Source organism: Ascidiella aspersa, chromosome 9, assembly GCF_963924565.1.
Source record: "Ascidiella aspersa chromosome 9, kaAscAspe10.2, whole genome shotgun sequence".
In the NCBI taxonomy this organism is placed as follows: domain Eukaryota; kingdom Metazoa; phylum Chordata; class Ascidiacea; order Phlebobranchia; family Ascidiidae; genus Ascidiella; species Ascidiella aspersa.
The window spans coordinates 359,333-375,529 of record NC_139455.1 but is presented as its reverse complement, the minus strand read 5'-3'; the positions used below and the strand labels follow the sequence as shown (position 1 = coordinate 375,529).

At 34.7% G+C, this 16,197-nt stretch overlaps 1 protein-coding gene across 1 annotated transcript; it reads left to right on the top strand.

Annotated features, from left to right (window-relative positions):
* The first annotated feature begins 3,068 nt into the window (after positions 1-3,068).
* LOC146131747 (uncharacterized) lies at positions 3,069-14,054 on the top strand. Its single transcript, XM_083397035.1, has 10 exons — positions 3,069-3,185; positions 6,414-6,509; positions 6,887-6,999; positions 7,746-7,849; positions 8,423-8,579; positions 8,806-8,941; positions 9,551-9,692; positions 10,855-10,974; positions 11,868-12,028; positions 12,514-14,054. The coding sequence occupies exons 1-10, from the start codon at positions 3,069-3,071 to the stop codon at positions 12,592-12,594; spliced, it is 1,227 nt and encodes a 408-aa protein (XP_083253161.1). The 3' UTR covers positions 12,595-14,054.
* Positions 14,055-16,197: the final 2,143 nt, after the last annotated feature.

Genomic DNA, 16,197 nt, shown 5'->3' with positions numbered 1-16,197 from the left:
ATTTATTTCCACCTTAACCCGATGAATCACTTTTGTGCGAAAGAACAATTCGTCGTCCTAGAAGTATTTTAAAAAAATAATAATTTTCAACAACCCTTTGGCATAACATCAAAGAAATGATTAGCCTTGCTTTAGAAGAGCTAAAAGTGCTCGCAATTTGCCAAATTGGACACAAACTTAAGCCACTAACATTGACACGTCGTTTTATTGCCCGGTTCAATTCGCTTAAAACGACAAACAGCTTTTGTGAGCTTTCAATGTTGGATGTAGGCTCCTGCGAATCAACTATTCATGAATTACGGCGCATTTGCTTTCCTGTTATGAAGTCTTTATTGCGTTATAAAACTAATTAAAACGAAAACTAATCACTTCCTTGAAGCTAATGACAAGGTTTACATTAAAACACCTTCATTATGTAAATTGGCCGCCGTTAGAAACAAATTATGTAAACCTGGAAATATTACATAAGCTTTCACGCAATATACAGGTTTTATATAGCCGTAATATTTACTAATATGGACATTTTGCTCTTAACAAACGTTTCGGCAAAATATTTCCCTTTATAGTTTTTGTCATTTTATTGTGTTTTATCGCTTCTATCTTCACTTGTGTTTTTACTGCATGAGGTAACGATCGCATGAGGTAATGCCGAAACGTTTGTGAACAACAAAATGGCGATTTTTTCGAAATATTATAGACTTGATATTGTTATTGAAGTTATAGAAGCAGTTTTGTATTTTTGCGACATTTAAAAAGCTCATCCAGCCTTTTGATTTTCAAGGTTTGCAATTAAACATTGCCAAACCCATTTTTGTGCCAATCTTGACACCTCTGTATTCATTACGATCCAGGGTCATATATTGTGTTGAAGAACGCTTCAAGGTCATATATTTAACCTCCAAACCTGGTTACCGACATGATGTTGAAATATTGCATAGCAACAGAGAGTTTGATTTTTGTGCAACTTGCTCTAACATTTATCTAAAATGACTTTAAATGAACTATATTTGACCTCATCAAGGTGGTTGCGTGACTAAGCGTGTTAACCTCGTTAAAACGTGCGTGAGTGCGTCGTTTCAATTTAACGACGTCCGGGCGCCTCCCTTATTAGTTTCACCTGCTTGCCACATTTTAAATTGCCTTTCTGTCGGATAACCATCTTCGTGGAAGCAGCATTCCAGCTTTACAAGTGTTGTTTCAAACCTTGGAAAGTGTTGATCGAAATTGGCTCGTGGATCCAATAAGCACTTCCAGCGTTCTCTTGCAATATATATATATATCCAGGCACGGTAACACGGTAATTATCTCAGTTTTGCTGTTACTTGTAATTTTCTGTGAAGCCTGGCATTTCAGCACAGTTGGAGGGTTTTCCCGTAAGCCGCTTGAAAGGTTTTAGGAACAGTTGCGTAATACGTCGCCAGTCGCCTTTAAACCACGTAAATGCAAAAGTGCTTTTGTCGTAGTCAACTTTGCTAATTATCTCAATCCGAGGTCGTCTTGTGTTTCATCGCGCATCTCGGTTTAATTTTATGTGAATCTCTCACTTTATGACTATTTGTTAGCTTCTCGTAAATTTTGATGTAAATTCTTTCTAGTGTCCAATATTGATTCATTACGTGTTGTTCCTTAAAACCGTTTGTTCTTCGTTGTAATTAGTGTCACGACAAAAGGTTTTCTTCAGTCGCAAAACTGCCACCTGATTTTCGTTAAGCGTTTGATGCGATTCAGTTATCGCCTAAAATATCGTTCAGTGTTTTAAAAATACATTTTGTTAATTTTGAATGACATGATTTATTTACCTGTTTAGCTACAAAGTTTGACCCGGTTACTGGGGAAACAGAACTAGACAAAACGATATGCGCGCCATACAAGACGTGGTTTTGCTGTAAGTTGTTTTATTATAAGCGGAGCTACGCTAAATTATGTAAATGGACAATAAATCTATAGGCGACCTGACAGTGTGCACTTTAAATTACAATGACAGTTTGTTTTAGCATCGTTCAGATAGCACGGTGGTCATGTCTTACCTGTTGAAATATACACAGTTAATCGGAGTTTATTTAACAGCAAACTAACATTAGCCCACTTTAAATGCTACAGTGTTTTAGAAGGTGTTATATCGACCAAGTGAACATCACCGCCACTTAAATTGTAACGACCTAAACTTTGACCTAGACCGGTGCGCCATTAAATTTTCCAGGCCAGCCAAAGAAAAATATTATGTTATTTACTTTTTCGGCTTAGCTCATTGAGTCCAGATAGTAGGCCTACTTTAAAGATAATACATCAGTGAGGCCTATGCAATAAAAACTGGCAAGAAATTCAAAGAAATACCGGGATTGGGGAATACCCAAATAAATTCGCGCTCACTTTGGGTGTCTACTGCGCCACCACGTGTTTAGAACTCCACGGGTATACTTTTACGTAAACTTGGCGTAACAAAAGGTAAGAAACTTGATTATAGAAGGCTAGAAGCTTGTTCTCAAACTTCTTCTACTGGCCAGTTATTTTCCTTTCTTAAAATAATGAAAATTATGATAAATTACTGGTTTATATAATTTTTGAACCTTTAAATTTTAAAAATTAAAGTGATTCCTTATGAACCGTCTCAGTTGAGAACTAACACCATAAACAGACCTGGACAAACTACGGCTTGTCAAACAATTAAATAAGGCCCACTGCTTTTTTTCGATAAACTTTTTAAGCAGCCTTGATAATAGACTATTTTATTGAATAAACTACCCTTTTATGACGCCCTCAACATATTACTCTTATTAGCTTGTCTGAACTAAAATATTTGAAAGGAATTACACTTTGTATTATTTATATTTCAGATTTCGTCTTGGCCTCACAGAAATTTCTGTTTTCCATACGTTCCTTGAAAAATAAATTAAACTTCACACAAAAATAAACTTAAAATTAAAGACACAAAATGGCGGCCAAACACAAATCATTTTAAAATTTTCCGCTCGAATGGGTTTCACGCGTGCAGTATATTTTGTTTTGGCGAAAAATTAAGTTTTTAAGGAAATTTTTTCGCCTTAAAGTAAAGTATAATAAACTGCAATATGAAGGAACGAAACAAGAAAGTTCATTCCAACGAAATCCGCATCAAATCGCTTCACAAAAAGCTCGAAGCCGAAGAAACATCGAAAAAGATCATTAAACAGGCCCTGAGTAATTTGGTAAGGAAATGCTATTTGCCCGGCTCGCCCGTTTACCGAACTTCGAAATTCGCACTAATATTGTAACCGGATCTGCAAAATTACGATACTATTTATTGCTAAAGCAAGTATTTCGAATTTCGATTTAAGTTTGGTAAACGGCTGGGCAATAACTTTGGCGCTCTTTTACTATTGTACGTAAAAATTAATAAAAAAATTTTTCTTCAAATGCCGCATACCACAACACATATTGTTTGGGTTAGGGTGTGGGTTAGCGTTTGGTTGAGGGTGGGTCAAGTTATTATTACTAATAAACATAATATTACTTGACCCACCCTCACCCAAACGCTAACCCGCACCCTAACCCAAACAATATGCGTTGTGGTATGCGGTAATATTATTATTATTTTTTTTTTTTAACTTTTCACGTACAATAGTGAAAGAGCGCCATAACTTTAAACAAAGAAACACTTTTGATTTTTAAAATCGTTTTTGGTAGGGTTTGTTCTACTTTCGGTTAATTCCCAATATTTATTTCTCTATCGCAGTTTCAATACTGACAACTCATTTCATTTCTTTAAATCAGGGGTTTCCAACCTATTTACGATCTCTAACACTTTGACGCTCTGCGCAATTTAGAGAAAATGTGTTCAGCCACGCAAATCTGACTCGAGCAAACGCGCAAAACTTCAGCCGCGCAAACTTCTGTATGAAACTAAATTACCTAAAAATGAGTAATACTGCTAAAATATAAATACGAGCTTTAACAAACTTTACTATTTACGAGAAGTATATTAACGTAATAGAAACGTTAGTGTGGCTTCTGTAAAACTGACGTCACATTTATTAACTCATCACTCGTGTATGACCGAAAATGTGTCACCTTAAATCAGGCCTGCACAACTAAAATGGTACAAGGGCCACAACAAGCACAAAAAAAAATTGGCAGGCCGCATACTGAAGTTGCATAACACTTTAAAACGCTTAGTCTATAAGACGTATATAATATAATGCATCATATAGAATACCCTGCGAAACGCTAAAAACGCACAGTTCGGCGTTTTGGTCACGCATCAGTGGACAACGGTCACGTGTATAGTGACGTCAAATTAGGCAATATCGTGTAATATTGCATATTAAATGCTACACTATCAAACATTTCAAATATTTACCTGCGCCCGCACACCAACCAAAAATTGCGCAGTGATTCAAGTATTCTATGAACGCTGTAAACCTGTAAGTTTATTATAATGTGGCAACTTACAACCTTCGGTACGGTAGCCTGATTGTTTATTTTCAGCCGCGCAAGTTCAAGTCGAAATTTTATTTTCAGCCGCGCATTTTTTCAGCTGCAAAACATCTCCCCTGCGCAATATGCAAAATATTCGCGTTATGCAGCATGCTAAGTAGCAAATAGTTAACTTTTATAATTTTTTCTTATGATATATTCCGCTGTTCCTTCAACTTTTTTGTGAAATCTTTGACGATATATGTATTTATGCTGAACTCAAGAAATACGTTCAAAATTAGAAAAACATTAACATAGAAATACACAGTTTAGAAAACAACATATGAGGAATAAGGTCTAGTTATCAGAATGTGATCTTTACATGTCGGCATTCCTTAATTGTCGTTAAAGATTTTAGCCAAAATTTTGACTGAAATCCTACACAAAAATAAGACAATTTATATGCCAAAAACAACAATTTTTTGGTAAATTTAGTAGTCCGGCTATATTCCCGCCAAATGACGTCCCTGGCCTGATTTTGGGCGAGCATTCCACTCCAAACACCTCTGGCGGGCTTTCTTTCTTTTCTTTCGATATTGCTGTTTTATACAACTTATTGGGTGATACTATTGATGCCGACTTGAGTTAAGGCAAAATCCCCAGACTACAAATTATTATTAGATCAACGCAAATTGTTTGGGTTAGGGTGAGGGTTAGCATAGGGTGGGATTTTAACAAACTTGCAAGTTTTATTAATAAAATGAAAAACACTCCAGATTTTGTCAATTGATTTCAGTAAAAGGCACTGAGTGCTCACTTACTGATAAGTGTGTGTACTTTTTGTGGGCCATCAGTAAAATAAATATACGCAAATACACTATTTAACTGAAAAGCTTACTAGGGTCGTTACGTGTAAGCCATTGTCTCATTTTTGTATTTTTGCAATGTTTTATATTTATGTACCATAAATGTATGTAGTTACCATTCTATGTGCACGGCTTGGCACTTTTATATTCATCGGGGGTTTAAGTTAAAGGTATAGTATCAAAATTGAGCGCAAGCTGTTTCCAAATAAGGGTGGGTCAAGTATTTTATATTTATTCTCCCATTATTATTTCTTGCTTGCTTTCATTTTTGGCAACTCGTTGGTTATTGTAAAAAACGTAGTAGGATTCTAGACCAGGGCTGCAGACTCGGAATTGGGACTCGACTAAGACCACATAAAACTACCAAAGTCCTGAGTCTGACATGTGCATGTGCAGTAACAAATTTTAAAACTGATATGGCCGCCAACTGAAAGTTATAAAGGTTGAATAACATATGGTGGAATATTTTCCAACCATGTATTTTTAGTGAATGAATTTTATGATACCCCCATGAGTGGATATCTACATTATTTAGTTACATTATTTGGCGGAATAAAGGCTGTTGAGTCGGAACCAGACTCTGGACTGGACCCCGCAACCCTGTTTTAGACCAGCGCTTAGTGTGCTGCAGTTTGTCTCGTAATCAGGGAGTCTAACCGGAACCGAACCGGGACTTTATGAACCGGTTTTGGTCCAAGTTTTTACCAACCTCAACCGAACCTGAACCGTTTTATGTAAAATTGTAAGGAGCCGAACCAGAACTGAACCTTTCAACAAAATCGATTCACTCCAGGACGACGTCACAACCACTATTTTACAGAGTCAAGTTATACCATGTTTGAAATTTTATCAAAACAAAATTATACGGATTAAATAAAACGTTTATTTTCATTTTTCACATAACTATACATTTATTGACCCTCATTTTCATCTCATACTAAATCCGAACCGGAACTTTGTGAACCGGTTTTGAAATAACAACGGTCGAACCACAGCTGCGAAAAAAATCCTTGAACCCGAACCTGAACCGGAAAAGTCAAACGGTTCGACTACCTGCTCTTAGTACACCCAAAGTTGAAAAGAACAATCACTGTTGTAATGTAAATGGTTTATTTCTTATTAAACATTAATAAACATTATACATTTATTTTGCAGGACAAAAAAGCAAACAAGCACATCACTTTTGATTCCGATGATGAAAAGGATGAAGTTCAAGTGAATTTGGAGGAAAAAACAAAACCTGGCAAACAAGTAAGAAACCAAGAATATATACAGTTTATTGCTTATTTGAAACCCAAGTATATACATACAAATTTCCACGAACAGTATTTATTACAGTATGGTTGTGATAGATAGACCCCCTTTTATTATAAATAAACCCACTACCAATTCTCCTTAAATGAAAATAAAAATTCACCTTTATTGCACAAGACAGATTTAATTTCATTTATATGCAATGTTAAAAATATAAAGTACAAACGTACAAACGTACATCTGAAGTTATAAATCGTTAAAATGAATTCAGTGACTACCAAAAGACCACACTTCAAACATTGTGTTGTCATAATGTTGTCATATTTTAGGGCTCATTATTTGGGTATAACATTATGTTGGACTTATATTTCAAGGGCTCATTATGTGCAAATATTCTTGGGTTTGATGAATCAGATGATGAAGGAATCCAAATCAAGCCTCAGTTTGAAGGAAAATCGGGAGAAAAGTTGCTCAGAATTCAATCAAAGTAGGAAATTAGATTTCAGTAGTAAACACACTTATGTGTGTTCAGGTTTCATTGAATAATGATATTATGGTACTGTGAATCCCCTTAATTGAAGTTGCTTGTACTAACAAATTGAGCAAGCATTGGCGTTGGTAGAGCGACGGTCCCGGCTTGACCGGACGTCGTGAGTTCAAACCTCACTGCAGGCCAGTTGTTTTTCTAGTCTGCTCCGCTTGCATCATAGATCAACAGATTCGGTGAGTCTGCGATGGCTTTCAGTATACTAAAGTAGGAAATTATGTCGTTTTTTGTCATTTCATTGACTTGAGTTGCAGGATGTGTTATTTGCAAAATAACTTTGTTATCCACAATTTACAAGTCAAGTCACAATCAAGTCATAAAAATTATATAAATGAAAAAATAATCAACTCACTATAGCATTATTTAAGGTAGCAGCCACTAAAACAAAAAAATAAATATATACCAGGCAAACTGTTTAACCTAAATCAATCAAAAAAGACCTTGTTTTTACTTAAAACCCCTAATTTTTAACCAAGTAACTGACTTTAAATCCAAGTACATTGATTTGGATAAATGATTGAAGCCAAGACATTTCAGTGACTTAAATACACATAAGACAAGTCATGGACTTGGTCATTACAGCACTGGTATAAGTTAATTGTGTCGACTTTAAAAGCTGGAAAAATATTTAAGCAAAAAGTAAAATTACATTTTAAAGAAATGACAAAATTCAAATTGTAATAAAGGGTTGGAATGGATGAGCGATTTAAAATGGATGAGAGGTTTGCTGAAACTGATTCCGAGTCGGAAAATGATGAAAATGTTCAGATGCCGCTGAACGAAACTGACGGTAAATTATTTGGAATACTGTAACTTATATTATTTGTTCCTTCAAGGCATAATATTGATTAAAAAAGATATTTTGGCAATTGTGTTTCTCCAAAGTTTTAAATAAAGATCAACTGATATCACTTTTTTGAAACGATAACTGATTTTTTATGTTTTAGCCGACAGATGTTGATACCGATTTTTTATACACCTGGGTTATGGCAACAATTTAAATTAATTTAACATAAAATCCAAACACTGTTCAGTTTATCTACCGATTTATTGATACAACTCCTATTTTGCTTTTTGATTTGCATTACCTTTATCACCTCACCGTTGCAAGTAAACATCCACAACAAGATTTTAATTATGTATAAAATTTTGATAATTTTAATATAATTGAAATATATTTCTCTTAAAAGGGTTTATATAACATTGCAAGAGAATGATTTTAGAATTAAAATATTCAAATTTTAAAAAAGGAATTTTATAACAGGAAATTTTACAACCTTTTTAATTTAGAGAAAAACGTTCATTGCCCATTTGAATAGTTCCATTATAATCAGCTAAATATGGATAATTACTTACATTTTAGAGCGAAATCAAAACTTGGCGATTCTCCAGAGTGTTGTTGGGTCAGCGGCTTACGCAAAAACCCTGAAGCGAAGATCGAAAACTTTTAACGATCCGGATGCAAGAAGATATAATCCAACTAAGGCTGGGCACGACCTGCTGGAAATTAAACCTACGAGGTGATGTTTGTGTCTATTTGTAAGGTTTAAAAAAGCAATTTTTTGAATTTAATATTTCAAAATGATTAATACAAATTAATTTGCCAGGTATTTAAGGACTCTTTTATCTTACCCAACAATTTATGTTGTTTTAATCATTTGCATGATTTTTAATTTATGTTCCATAAAACCATGTATTTTTTTTTAATTCTTCATTTTTTTCGAATTAACAAGTTTTTTTGAACAGCACAGAAAATGGTACTGCGAAGAAAAAACGCAAAAAGAAAAAGGAAGAAGAATCGGTGAAAACAGATTCGTCGAGATATTTCGAGATCAGCTCAAAAGGCCTCAAGGATGCTTTTGGTAAAGAAGAGTCAAAAAAGGTAAAGTTTAAAGCAGTGGTTATCAAACATTCTACGGACTAATGGGGGTCCATGGATCAAATTTAGAAGGCCCACAAATAAAAAGTTTTTATCATTCTTATTAAAACAAGTTTAAATAATTTAGATTGTGAGAAATTAAGTCTTTACATGCAAGCAAGGCCAGCCAAAATAATCTAATTTCACCGCACATAAATCTTTTGCCTTATAAAAACAGGGTAAAAAAACTAGCCCTAGATTAAAAAAATGTTTTACTTTAACTAAAAAGATTAAACGAAATATAACAGGTGGTACAATTTTTTCTCTAAATTGCAAATCATTAAAAAACTTTACAAGTAAGTCTTTTAGAAATTCGGAAAACTAAGAAATTCGGAAACTGCTGTTTTCGCTTTTTATTTTAACGAATCAATTAAGCGAACTCAACACAACATACCAACAGTTGGTGTTTAATGCAATTGTGTGTGTCACTTTTAGAACAGTGTTGTTTTACCTAAAGCCTTTTCTATGCAATAATATAAAAATTATGCTATAAATGCAATACTAGAGAATCTTGTATTAAAGTTATTTAGTAAATGTTGAGTTTAAAAAGTTTTTTGACAACACTCTTAAAAGAAGAATGAGGAAGAATTTAAAGTTCAAAGTGAGGATGAAGCGAAATCAGAAGAAGAACCTTTCTCCTTCCTGAAGATGATGGGGCACGATCCTGACGAAAATATCGACGATGAAAATGAAGCGATGGAAGTTGATATACAAGGTTTGTGTTGTCAGTAATAATATAATCCCAGTATTGTTATCTGAACATGAACACTTATGTATATGCCCCATTGAAAAAAAAACACAAAATATCCCGCTTTTGTTAAAAGATTTCCCAGCACTTTTTGCTAAATTTAACAAAACATCAATTTGAAGCCAACACGTCGATCGCCACATTTCACCTGGTCGATCGCGTCGAATATGTGTTACGTCATTACAGTAGCTGTCGCACACAAGCGGAACATTAAAATAACCAATTGTTGTCTGGACAAGCCTAATAAAGCGTTCTTTAACGTAACAAATTACCTCCATCGCTGGTAGGAATGCAATCAAAATGTTATCAAGTGTTCTTGTGACTGTTTACTAAACCAATCGAACGAGAGTTTCTTAAAGTAGTTTAGTCGCAATCAAACATAAGCTGGCTACACCTTGCATATCATACCCTAATCTTCTTTTACAGTAAAAAAAAAAAATCGAAAATTGCTTGAAAATTTCATGAGCTCCCTCTCATTAAACGCAAATAGGTATTGGATTTTTTTTTGTCAAACTTATCTTTAAATTTAGTCCAGCATGAGGTCACCAAACTTTTTTTCTGAAGGGTGATCGCGAACCGGATTTGCAATTTGTTTTGGATTTATTTGACTTGATTATTATTAAACGAAGGAAACAAAAATAATTTTTAAATAATAATCTTTTTTTTAAGTTTGCATAATAATAAAGTTACTTTCACAGCTTTTAAGATATGGTTGATTTAAGCTTTATGGACTCTTATTTGAACTAAAGTTTGTTATTGCTTTTTATCCAAAACTTGTCCTTTAATTAAACATAAAATAACATTATCTATATCCTGCACCCAAACTGTGTATAATATATCAGTCAGGAGTATAAAAAATGTTTTGGGCAGAAAACTATTTGATCTGGTGAATTTACTTCAATGAGAATTATATATTTACAACATAAGGCTTCTTTGTTTTTATTTTTAATCCTCTGTAAAAGTGATTTTAAGCAATTTAAGTAACTGAAGAGTCTTAAAAAGAGAACATTACAACATTCTGCCCATTCATTTGTTGTTGTTTTTTTTGTTGTTTTTTTACAATGTACAGCGCTGTGAAAAATTTATTTCACAAATATTTTTTTATTTATATTTTCTTCTTTTATTTCAGAAACTGAGGAACCCAAAATGAGGTCGAGGCTGGAGAAAAAGTTGAGTCGAAAAGTTTTCAAACACGACAGTAGCGACAGCGAAATGGACGAAGATGGATTTGAAGAGTACGACGCTAAAAGTGAGGAGATAATATAAATTTAATCAAAATTACAAGCGACACCATGTATGTGAGGTTTTTGAAGCTATGAGATTAAGCTTTTTGTTTAAGGTTATTAATTATATTGTGCATATCTATCTATTTTTTCCTATATTTATTAAATAAATTATCATATAACCTTCTGGAACATACTAAATGGTTTAATTACATGGCACTTTTATTTTCCCGTAATTAAATACTTGTTGCATATGATTTGAAATTCTAATTATTCCTTGTAAGCAGATCTACACGGTCTTATTAAAATTGGCTAACATTAGATTGTGGGACTTCAATAAGCTAGTTCACTGTTTCTTAACCTTTTGTTCAGGGCGAAGTAAAACAAGCTTTGGCGACCAAATTTTTTCACCTAATTTTTTGTCAGCTTAAAGTGTACAAAACATAAAACAATAGCAATAATAAACTTAAATTTGTTTTATTTGAACCACGTTCTACCTCTTTCCTGAAGAGATTTGGAGAAATTTTGCTTAAAAGAAGAATTAGGAATGCTCAATTTGGAGCAATGTGCAATTTTTTTTCGCGTGTCCAATGTCTTTTATATTAAAGTTTTACCAATTTCAACCAAATAATGCAAATTAATTTACGCTTCGCCCAATGAAAAACAACTTCATTATTTTCCTGTAACTTTACTGGAATTGACAAAATCGAATTCCTTCTGGTATAATACTTATTGAACATCCTGGGTTGAGAAACACAGGAAGTAAATAAACCAGTCGACCAATTAATTTATTTATATACACGCAATATCAGGTTAGTAAACTATCGTCACTTTATAGGCAGTTTGCTAATTCTGATAAAGTGCTTTTATTTATTTCAAATTGCGTTTTATCGTCAACTGATTATGTCCCTGATGTTAGGCTGGAAAGAGCCGGTCTCCCTGGTTGCTAAGAGCAGGACTTTCTTCATGGCAACAGATGTGGATGCGAGAATCATGGAGGGAGCGAGACTCTTCTTCTCACACAAGAACGAGGATGAGAAGAGAGCAGAGTGGGAACAATGCAAGGACAAGTTGCAGCAGGTTCCAATGCTTTGTTTATATTTCGCCGACAAAATACATCTTTACTAGGGATCACAAAGGGGTTCTTCTGATAAATATGTTTTCAGCGCCGACGTTTCGATTACCTATACGGGTAATCTTCTTCAGTGCAATAAACTTTAACTTTATAGACATCAAGTGAGTCTAGGAATGTTCAAAGTAAATTTTAAGCGCCTCTTCGCATTATCTGTGCGATGTTTCTGTTTATCTGAAGAACACTGCCTGTTTAATGCAGACCATTGTTACTATAAAACATATTATTTGCATATGGGGGATCGGGTGTCAAGGGGGCGCGGCTCAAAAAGTTTCAAGAACCTAACACATCTCTATAGCATATTTTTTTACGGGATCATCACTGATCTGTAGGTACAATGTATATGTGCTGTATTCTACAGAAATTAGCTTAAATATAAATATATATCAAATAAATGATCTCGCCATGATTAGAATCACTGATTTACTTCCAGGATTACAAGAAAAAGCACCGCAACGCCGCAAAGATGCTTTCACGCGTTAAACACGCAAGAACCGCTGCAACCGACCAATGAGCGTGCAGCGTCTTGTCACGTGGGCTGCCGTACAATCAGAGGCGAGGAATTTCCCGCCATTTTGAGCTCAGGGTTCAAAGATGGTTTCAAAGTGAGGGGAATCCCCGTGGAAAGTAAAGCAACTGCAAGAAGACACTTTAAAAACGTCGAAATTTTCTGACCCATGTCTCTTTAATTTCTGACAATTCTCCACGGCCACTGTTGTTATTTACACAGCTCGTAAAACAGCCTAAACATTTTTAATTTAGTAAGATTAAGAATACAAGATTATTTATTTTTTTTGTAAATTACAACCCCAAAATTATTTGATTAAAATTAGAAAAACAAATTTATATTTAATGGAAGATAACACTCAGTTAACGGATTTATAAAATCAAGTATTTTGCAGTAATTCGTTTTTGATAAACGTTAATCTGTTACACCTATTAAACTACTTTAATATTTAAACGTCGCTGAACAACATATTCGCCCAATCAGCCGTTCTGTTGTTTCATATTTATGAATTGCTTGTTTTTCGTTCGTTGTTGCAGAAAGCAACCTTGTCATGTGTGTGTTGTTCAACTTGATTTTCCATTTGCCAATCATCAACCAAACTCAGGGTGGCTACAATCTTTAAATGGGTAATTCTTGAGGTTTACGAAACATTTTCTACCACTCTTAATTAGAAATTTAAGATTTTTTTTTCAACTGAGAAATTTAAGTTTTAAATGTGAACATTATTACTATTAATTTCATGAATTTTGTATGTTTCAAATAAATGGAGTTTTTAGTTGTTAAACATTTTATAAGTTTATACGTGTATTAGGTTCAGACCAAACATCAAAACATTTCGGGTTTTTGACATTATAGACGATTTTTATTTCCACCAAATTTTATGATTTGTAGCCACCCTGAGTTTTACTAATTAGCAATGTCCAGTATATCGTGATTTAGCGATAACGATACCCGGTATTTTAAGCAAAGAGCTTGGACGTCTTATTTTGTACAAAACGCAACTGGGAAAATTATTGACTATAAAGGTAATGGTTTAAAGGTTATTATGTCAAAATTTAACGCTTAAACTTTCGTTTAAAGATAACTAATACATTACTAAAATATCACCAACATTTGGGTATCGGACATCTTTATCGAACAATACTGGACATTTCTAACTGTTTAGCTGCGCTAGGTTTAACAAGCACTAGTAGTGTACGTTAGAAGTTTAGAGCAGGGGGATCCCGGTATTTTGTTAGAGGGGGCATTTTCAGAGATGACGTAACACTGGTAAAATGTTACGTTACAAAGCAAGAATATAAAGCAAACACTTTGTGATAATATTTGTGGGCTCTAATAGACGCGCTCTCAATGTACTCACTCTGTAGGTCTGTTTATAACGGCAAAGATCGTATTTTTGCTGTGCGACGTTTACATTTTGTCGCAATTCGCCTTTGTTATGCTTGTGTTTTTCGTTGTGTACTTGTTTAGCGCCAATAAAACAATAAGATCTGAACTCTAAATTTGTGTTCAAATACTTATACTTTATAAATCATCACAGTACTTATACTTAGAAAATAGAAATTTTAAGCAAAAGGTATGTTCGGTAACCCTTACGGGTTCCCTGCCGGTTGGGGCCCTGCGGGCCCCGGAGGGGCCCTTCGGGCCCTATTACACTTGGAGGGGGCTGGATGGAGTGGGGGCCCTTCGGGCCCCTTGCTGCTTCACTGTTGGGGGGTTCTGGGTGGTTTGCGAACCTTTTGGGGCCCGGAGGGCCCCAGTGAATTGCTGATGGGGAGCGCGGGACCTGCGTGGTTCTCCGTGGTTGGGGGGGCTTTTGGGGCCCGGAGGGCCCCAGTGGGTTGCTCGGGAGGACCGCGGGGCCTGCGGGCGGCTGCGACACCCGGGTTTGATCCGGAACCCTACCGACTCGGAGTCGGACTCTTACCCGGCGCGCCGCGGGCCCGTTTCACTTTAAGGCCGTAAAATGAAATATGAATTAAAGTTAGGATAGTTCCTATATACTATAGTACAGTACTAACCAAGGGTTGTTATAAATAATTTTTGACGGGCTGAATTCCATCGGTCGACTTAGGGTTGCGGTTAGGGATTAGGATTGCGGTTAGGTAGGTGCAGGTTCGAATCTAGGCGTGGCAGGCAGGATAACCTTCTTCTCTCTTCCCACAGATCTCTGGAAACTATGGAATGAAACAAATCAAAGTTGTAGAAAATCGGATTAATCGGATTAATCCGATTGGGAAACCATGGACAAACAAATATGCAGAGCATAGCATATTAGAATAACCAACTCCTCGCCTCTCTTGACAACCAACTTATAAACGAAGAAAACAAATAAAAAATATAAAAAGGGGCTTTTTATTATAGGACGCGCTATTGCGAAAAGCAAAGCAAAATAAAAAATATAAAAAGAAAGAAACAGTTTTATTTTTAAGTGTAAAAAAAAAACAAGGATTTTCGAGACAAGTTTAAGAAAAAACTTCTGAAATATTTGGCGTGTCTTTATGATTTCGTATGCAAGGGGGAGGAGGTGTGTTCTCCTAATTCACACATTCTTTACTAAACTTAGTAATAAAACAAACCGAATTAAAAATATTTTTTATACAATTTATTTAGTGACAAATTTACAAAGCGAAAATTCACGATACAAGCAATCTGCAAAAAACAGTTTTCAACCGATGCACAAAATTGAAGAAAAGTACGCCATGGAGCTCGCTCAAAGCTACTAAAGGAAAACAAGCCGTAACTCTTATAGCAATAAACTAAGTTATTATTTTTTGATTCCATTAGAGCAGTGCAAAACTTCTTCCAGGCGAAATTTAGCAGCATTTTTATTTATAAGCGCAAACTGCTGAAAATTCTATAAAAGTCTTAACAAATAAACGTAATGTACTGGTGTACAACAAAGGTGTAAAGTTTCTATATCGATTAAAAAATATAGGTTTGTTATCGTTTAAAAAAGCTTAGAGGCGAGCATTATTTAACAATATGGCCGATTTAAGATTTTAAAAATAGATAATTATTAAACGTTATATGAATTATTGAAGTTGCATAACTCCTAAAACACAACACAGTCAAGTTTATTGCGAATATCAAAAGGATAAACATCAAATAAACGGTAAAATTTCCCAGTAGTCGACATATGTTGAAGGTTTGTTGTAGACAGCTTGATTACAAAAGATCAGCAGAATCTGAAAAGTAAATAAAAAGTTTAACCTTCTATAATGTAACATGAATATAGCACATTAATAAGAACCTGACAGTTACACAAACAAACGTTCTTTCGAACGGAAAAAATATATTTTATTAGTACAATGAATAAACAAGGTACGGACATCATGAATAAACATCCAATATGTAGTTACAGAGAAACACATCGTTACGTCACAAACGCGTACGCGACATCGCAATTCAAAAGTTTCGCCCGGTGTGGAAGTGTGTGTGACGTCATAGTGCAATTGTGACGCGACAGGTTAGTATCAAACATCAATCCACAGCAAACACATGCAAAAGTGAAGTTAAGCCTCGTTACACAAACACTTTTATTATTGCGAATATTAGAAATACAAAAGCAAAAAAGTAGAAGTTTAATCAACAACTATTTAAAAGTTG